This window comes from Cariama cristata, unplaced genomic scaffold (assembly GCF_000690535.1).
Source record: "Cariama cristata isolate BGI_N322 unplaced genomic scaffold, ASM69053v1 scaffold19271, whole genome shotgun sequence".
In the NCBI taxonomy this organism is placed as follows: Eukaryota; Metazoa; Chordata; class Aves; order Cariamiformes; family Cariamidae; genus Cariama; species Cariama cristata.
Window position 1 is genome coordinate 28,108 of NW_009601204.1, and position 7,129 is coordinate 35,236.

General features: G+C 56.5%; 1 protein-coding gene across 1 annotated transcript in view; it reads right to left on the bottom strand.

Moving 5' to 3' along the window:
* Positions 1-7,129, bottom strand: part of LOC104169458 (solute carrier family 23 member 1-like) — a gene marked incomplete at its 5' end in the record, with an annotated part of 15,528 nt that overhangs the window by 7,185 nt on the left and 1,214 nt on the right. The window contains 4 exon segments of the mRNA XM_009710376.1: positions 1-46; positions 372-492; positions 3,848-4,029; positions 5,312-5,471. The exon segment at positions 1-46 is cut by the window's left edge and continues 33 nt beyond it. Coding sequence (XP_009708678.1) covers positions 1-46; positions 372-492; positions 3,848-4,029; positions 5,312-5,471 — 509 coding nt within the window.

Genomic DNA, 7,129 nt, shown 5'->3' on the forward strand with positions numbered 1-7,129 from the left:
TCAGCACGAGGCAGAGCAGCCAGCTCAGGGAGAGCCCCAGCAGCACCTGCCCATCACACGCAGCAGTGGGGACCCCTTAGGGTATGGCTGGGTCTCCGGCACGGTGGTGGGGGACAAGGTGTCCCCCCGCCCGACCCTTTCCCCTGCACATGGAATGGAGGCAGAGGGAGGGCAGGGGGTCCTGGTGGCCTTCCCTCCATCCCTCCCTCCCCGTGGTCAGGACTATGGGGACCTTCTCCCCCTCTGTCCCCTCGCCACGCAGGTTGGGCTGGGAAGCACTGACTTGGCTGGACGTGAGTAGAAAGAGCCCAGGCAGCCCGGGGCGGGTGAGGTCAGTCCCTCTGCCACCATCGCCGGGACCCCCAACCTACCGGGAAGATCTGGAAGATGTAGACCGGGGAGAAGTGGCACTTCTTGCCTCCCTGGTAAGATGGCAGTGGCACAGGGACGTCTTTCAGGTACTGAGAGAACAGAACTATGAAAAAAATAGTCCTAGGAGGAGGGAAAACCGGACCATGAGACAGAGTGCCCAGCTGCCCGCCTGTCCCCACATTAAGTGAAGACCTGCTACCCAAGGAGCCAGGACTCTAGAAGACCCCAAAAACCAGGCTTTCGGCACCAGAGGGTTGCTCCCCACTCCAACAAGCCTGAGGTGGAACAAGTCTTCCATCATCCTCTACCGGTAACTCCTCTGCTTTTGCAAACAGCTTTTTTCCCCCTTTTGTTTCAAGACTGACCCCCCCGATAGTGCATCAGTGAGTATGACACAATTGCAGGAAGCTTAAAAATGACACGAGTAAAAGAAGACCTGCGAGACGTGCAAGGTCCAGGCAGGCTATGTAGGAAACTGTCCCTGAACCTCTGTGGAATTTAGATAAACTGGAAATACAGGACTTATTGGCTTCCTGATTTCAGGTTTACCTATGCTGCTCTACAAGTGGCAAAAAAGCTCCTAAGTGTCATGGAATAAAAGAAAGAGGATTTGATTTGGCTGAGCAAGTCCCCGTTTTGAAAGAAAAAACCACGGTGGGGCTGCACGTGGTGCCCCAGAGCCCTCCCAGCCAGCCGAGGAGAGGAGAGCAGGGCCGAGGGGTCCGCCAAGGCAGGGGTGCTCACGCGTGCCCCCCGCAGCACCAGGGCTCGTTCTGGTGGACACGACCACGAGGTGCAGCTCCTCTCCCATCCCTGGTGCAGGACACATCTCCTGCGAGCAGCAGCACGGCCGGCTGGGCTCACAGCAAGCCCTGTCTGCCCCCCGTGGGTCTCCCCCCCAGAAAGGGCGACCCGATGCAGCTGGGGGCTGCCATATGTGGGGAGAGGGCAGGGACCGGGCACCCCACCTTGCCTGCTGAGCTGGTACAAGACCTTGGGCATTTTCCTCCCGTGTTAACCAAGCCTCATTGTTTTATGACGAGTCTAAACGGTACGCGTTGAGTGAAGGAATCCAGCAGGCTTCGGTGGGAAATGGATTGCACCAGCTGAAGCGCACTGGCCGCGCAGGGAAAGCCGGTAGTTTTCCACGCGCGAGAAGGTGACGAGCTGTAGGTGCGACATTCACGGGCGGGCGGAACGCCAGCAGCGCAAAGGAGACGCTAACCTCACCTCTCCGCAAAGACACACCGCCACATGCAGCCAAAGGTCGTCCGTCAGTCGCTATCCAAAGCGCTGAATGACTGGAAGCAGAAAGTCCGAGGAGGAACTGGTTCCCATTCCTGGTTTCTAAAGCTGCGGGGCCCAGACGGACCGCGCCGGTGCACGCTCTGTGCCTTTGCATTAACAACGATGCTCGGCGGCCTCCGAGTCACGGCCGAGCCCTCGTCTGTCCCGGGCCGGTGTCACTGCTGATTACTCGGGCTGCCTGACACATTCCATTAGCAAACACTCTTTTCAGCTGCTTATAATTCTGCCTAACTTCACCCATTCGGGATGAAAATTTCCATGGAAAACCTCTGCCTCAGGCCAAATATTTCTGGAAAAACATATCCCAAACCTATTTCAAAGAGTCATGGTCAGGAAACAGGCATAGTATATAGCCTGCATTGAGAGGGTCATTTTGCCTTGGGCAGTAGCAGGGTTGGCTTATGATCTGGAGCAGAAATGTGAGATTTAGCAGAACTTGTCCTTTGGGGTAAAGGATATTGCTCCTTCTCACAACAATCTGCTCAGGCGTCTGTAACAATGATCGTCCATCCCAGGTCCCGAGCAGTCAGCAGAAACGTCTCAGGCTCTGGCATTTGCAGCCCGTAAAGGTTCTGAGCCTTCCGAGTACGTCCAGGCCTTGCCCGGTGGTGGCCTGTGTACGCACCCTCCCCGCGAGCAGGCACCGGACACGTTTCTTGAGGCAACAGGGGGTATCGCCCATCGTGGGGGCTCTGGGATGCGGGGGGCTGAACGGCAGGGCTGAGACCACAGGGCCTATGTCCTCCACCTTCTCCATCACCTCCGATCCCCTCTGTCCTTAATGGCACCCGTGGGGCATGGAGAAGGCAGCAAAAGAGGACACAACTGAGACAGCTTGGAGCAGGATGATCAGGCTGGGGCTAAGGTGTCTGAGTCAAGAGAGAAAGGACTGGGATCAGGACAGGTAGAAGATGGGACAGAAATGAACCGGACAGCAAGGGTGAGCCGGGTCGAGAGCAGGGACAGGGGTGGGAGGACTGGGACCCCATTAATGGAGCAGCACAGTTGGGCAAAGAGGTCAAGCAAGAGTCTGAGGTTAGGAGCCAGTGGCCGGAGAAGGGAGGCAGAAAAAGGAGATGATCCAGACGAGGATATACAGTTTGAAGGGAACATTCATCCTGGCTAAGCAAAGGGCTAGGACAAACCACCAGAGATGGAGAACAGGACAAGCCAGAGATGAGGTGGGAGAACAATGGTGAAAAGAAAGCTGGGTTGCAGGCAGCGCTTGGGGTGGTATGGGGTGCTGGTGGAAGAGACCGAGGTGAGGAACGGGGGGAGGTGGCTTCTGGAGTCTGGGAGGGCAGGTGCAGGGAGGAGAAGAGACCGAGAGAGACGTGGACGGGAGGACGTCCCCACAACAGCACGCTGTCTTCCCGGGGCTGCCGCCAGGCCTGGCCCCTGAGTCTCCAAAGGCGGCTCTGAAAGCGCTAGCAAACTGAGGGGAGCCCACAGCGAGGATAACAACCTGCTCCTGCTGCGTGTTGTCCCAAGCTGAGGTCTGCATCAGGGATCTGAAGGTGCCAAATCCGCAGGGGAACCATGCAGTGGCATTTCTACTTTTTTAATTAATTTCTGAAATACCAAGGAAATTCTGCCACCGAGCACACGCGTACACTCGTGCACAAGGGCACGCACACAAATAGCCCTGAAAGAGCACTCCACGCTGCAAAGCCACATGTGCAGACATTTCCAGAGCCCCCCCGGCCCTCTTGGAGACAACAACTCCTCCTCGACATGTGAAAACAATACATAAAGCACCAGCTATTTTAACTCGGAGTGCTCGACTTTGTCATTTTAGGAATGTCTTCTTAACTTGAATAATGGGTGTGTAAGACTGTGCGTAGACAACTAGGACAGAGCTTGCCCCCAGGAACCACACATGGGAAAGACGTGTTTCTCCACTGACCTATGAACTTTGATTTTTCACAAAAATCAGATTTTTTTCACTCATTTTTGGGTTTTGCATTGTTGCTGAGGGGCTCTAACCTCCTGGGGGCAGGGGGGGACTATGCCTTGCTGCTGCCTTGCACAAGCCTGCTGCATGTTAGTGCTCAACAAACAGCCCTCGAACCCAGGGGAACCCTGTTACAGACTGCGACGCTTGGGTTTGTGTTAGAGGTAGGCAGCTTGTGTCCGCTCAGCTTTCCCGGGGGGAAGGGAGACTTACATGACCGCTATGCCCCAGTGCTGCCCAGCATCGTCCCCAGCCGAGTCAAAGAGAGGCAGCGCAACCAAGGTGATGGTGGGGGCAATTGTCAGGGGGCCGATGAACCTCATCAGAAGTCCGATCAGGCCGGAAAATCCAACGAAGATTTGAAAGCAGGAAGCGACAATGATAGCTCCTTGCACCTGGAAAAATGAAGGGAGAGAGCAGAGGTTGAAGGGAGCTCCAGCTGCGGAGCCTTCCCGTCACACGTCGGTGCAAACCCAGTGTGAGAGCCAGGCTCAGCCTCCAGCGATGGATGGGCACAGAGGCCTCTTGCTATTACGTGTGGGGAAGGACCAGCACACCAACTGCCCCCTTGGCTGATGGGTTTAGTCCTCACCAGGGCGAATTTTGTTCCAGAGACCCCCTCCTCCCTGTCCTCTTGGGCCACCCAGGCACGCAGCAGCTTCCCGGCACTCTCTCCTCCCGCTCCCCCAAAACCCAGGGGAAAAGCTCTTGCCCCGAAAACGGGAGCAGGGCCACGGTCTCCACTCATCTCCCACCTGGGAAGGGCTTGGGGCACTTCAGCACACTGGTAGGGCAGGCGGGTCATTACAGCCTCTGGTTTTTTTCCCTCCGGGGACGCATTTATCACCCTGAACTTCCCTGTGTTTGACAGCCACTGCGAAGCAGCCAGCAGTTCCATCCTGAGATGCAGTTCACGGCTCCCGGCAGGGGTAAGGCTGCTCTCTGCCTTCACAGATTTGGTGACAAACCCAGGCTGGGTCCTCTGCGGTGCTGAGCACCTTCCTTCACCCCGGCCCCAAAGGGAAGAGAAACGCAGGGGCCGGGGTGAAGCACCCAGCCTGAAAGGAGAAGGCGGCAGTGCCCCAGTGACAGATTTTCGTGCGTCAGTAGGGAGGGCAGCCTGCGCTGCACAGCAAATCCTTCGGGAGCTCCCAATGCTTCCCCGGCGCTTTGCAAAGCCCCCCAACGAATGGATCGACACAGGCAAATTTAGCCGCATACTCTGATAAAGCAATAGATGTAGAACAAGGTAGTGAGATCCCCGACCTTTCCTCCTCTCTTTTGACTACCTAAAAATACACTTTTCCTTAATATTTACAAAAGTTCTGCCCCTGCATTCCTTTTACTAGGTTTCCCGTGCTTAGACAGGGTCGCTTCCTTGGAAACTTCTTCTTTCCCTTCCTTCCTCAAGGCTAACCTTGGAGAAGGGATCTGGCTGGACCAGTAGAGACTTTGCAGGGACCATAAATCACCCGAGGTCTGCCTGTCCCCTGTTCGGCAGCGGTGAAGCACCTGCTTTTTTGCCAGAGAACAGATGCTTAGGAAGCTGCAGCAGGGTGAGGGCCAAGGTCCACTGGAGACAGAGTTCCCTAGCAGGATGGCCCTGCCACGGCCAGGCGCTTTTCTGAAAGCAACCAGCCCTGAGACAGAGCAGGTGCCACTGAAAATGTAATGTACCTCTCGCATCCGCGTCTGCCAGACTTCGATGAACTCTGGCGAAGAGGTGTTCACCAGGGTGGCATTCTGTGTCCAGGCAGGGCACTTCCACGTGGGGAGAGACAGCATGGCCAGGGTGGGGGTCAGGAACGCAAAAGTCCCTCCTTGAATAATAGGCAACCTGGGAGGAGAGCAGAGGGGAAAGACGATGAACAAGAACGCTAGAAACCCAGCTCCATAGCAGTGACAGAAAGGAAAGCGAAATACATTAAAAAATCAGTCTGCCCATGGTCTCTGGCGGTATCTTTTTTGAAATGTTCTGGCAGGTCTCCATCACTGACCACAAGTGGGAGTTGCTGCCTGTCACACTCACGTGCAATGACCTGGGGGGGGGGAGCTCAGGTTCAAACACCGGCAATGGAGGGGCACGTCGGGGCCGCGGTCAAACGCTGCTACCCCCCGCGAAGGAAGAAGTGGTGCTCCTAAGGTGTGATGAGACCACGGAGCTGCGCAGAGTAAAACAGCAACCAAAGGAAAAAGCTGGAGGAGGGGAGAAGAGCAGGGAAGAAAGATGGCGGGACTCTGAAGGAAAGCTCAGCGTCGACCTAGGGCCAAATCCTGCCAAGATCCAGGTGCTTCCCCTGTCCCCTTCAGCTGCCTCCCTTTTCCTCACAACCTGCGCATGAACGCAAGGACACGCACGGGCGACTCCCCACGTCACAACCATCCTCAGACTGAGGGCAGGAGAAAATGTGACTTGGCTTTTAGTACACCGGGTTTGAAAGCTAATTCCTCTGCCCTGTTTCCACCGACGTCGGAAAGGAGACCGGCAGGGACGGCTCTGAGCGCGCCGTGTCTCCCCTGCCTTGGAGCAGCCCTCACCTGGCAAGGAGCTCGCCCCGCAGCAGTGGGTGCCTGCGGAGCTTTGCACCGTGGGGCCTCTTCTCTGTCCACGCGTGGAGAAATGGAGGCAGAGACCTAAACGGCCTGACCAGCTCTTCCAAGACCCGCAGGCATTAAGCCCCCATTGCAATGCAAGTTGTCGTGGCCGTTCCTCTAGCCGCTTGAAAAACCCGAGGGCGCAGCTGGCCCAGCAGCTCTGAATCAGCCGAGGGAAACCTCCGCGGTGCCTCTGCCTCCTCCGTTTGGGAAGGGGCCCCGGGAGCAGCCCCCAAAGCACCCTCTCCTCGCCCCTGCTCAGAAAAGCAGTGGGGCAGCGAGCTGGGGCAGCGCTTTCGCAGGGCACGGTCTCCCTTCCCCATTCCCCATTAACAGATCATCTCCGTACCTCTCCTCTGAATTAGCCTTTCTTAAATACGGGCAGCGGGAGCTGTGCAGAGCACTTAGCCGAGGGCTCCCAGGGCCTCGGAGAATGGCACGGAAGCTTTACCGGAAAAACTATCCCCTCCAACCCATTATTTACCACTTTTCTGGCTGTCTTGTTGGTGACTTATGGTTGTCAACTACTACAAGGTTTCAGAAAACAGTAAAAGGAGTAAAAAAAATCTGCTTCCAACTGTTTGCTCAGGCTTGGTTCGGCTCCGGGCACGCCGCAGGCTGACTCTCACCTTTCGGGCAGGAACGTCCTCACGCCGTACAGGTGGGGCCAGCAGCAGGGCAATTGCATCCTCGGCACAGCAAAAGCCATTCAAGCTTGTCCTAAGGGAACAACTCCTTACCGCTTAATTTGATCTGTTGTTCCTCATTTAGCCATTCAGCCAGGAAAGAGGCTCCCTGCTAGTCCTTCATCCTCGGCTAAGAGCGAGCCGGGGCCGCCGCCGCTCTCAGGCGTTCACCGAGGCGTCTGGGGGTCCCTGGGAGGTCTCCAGCCTGAGCTGC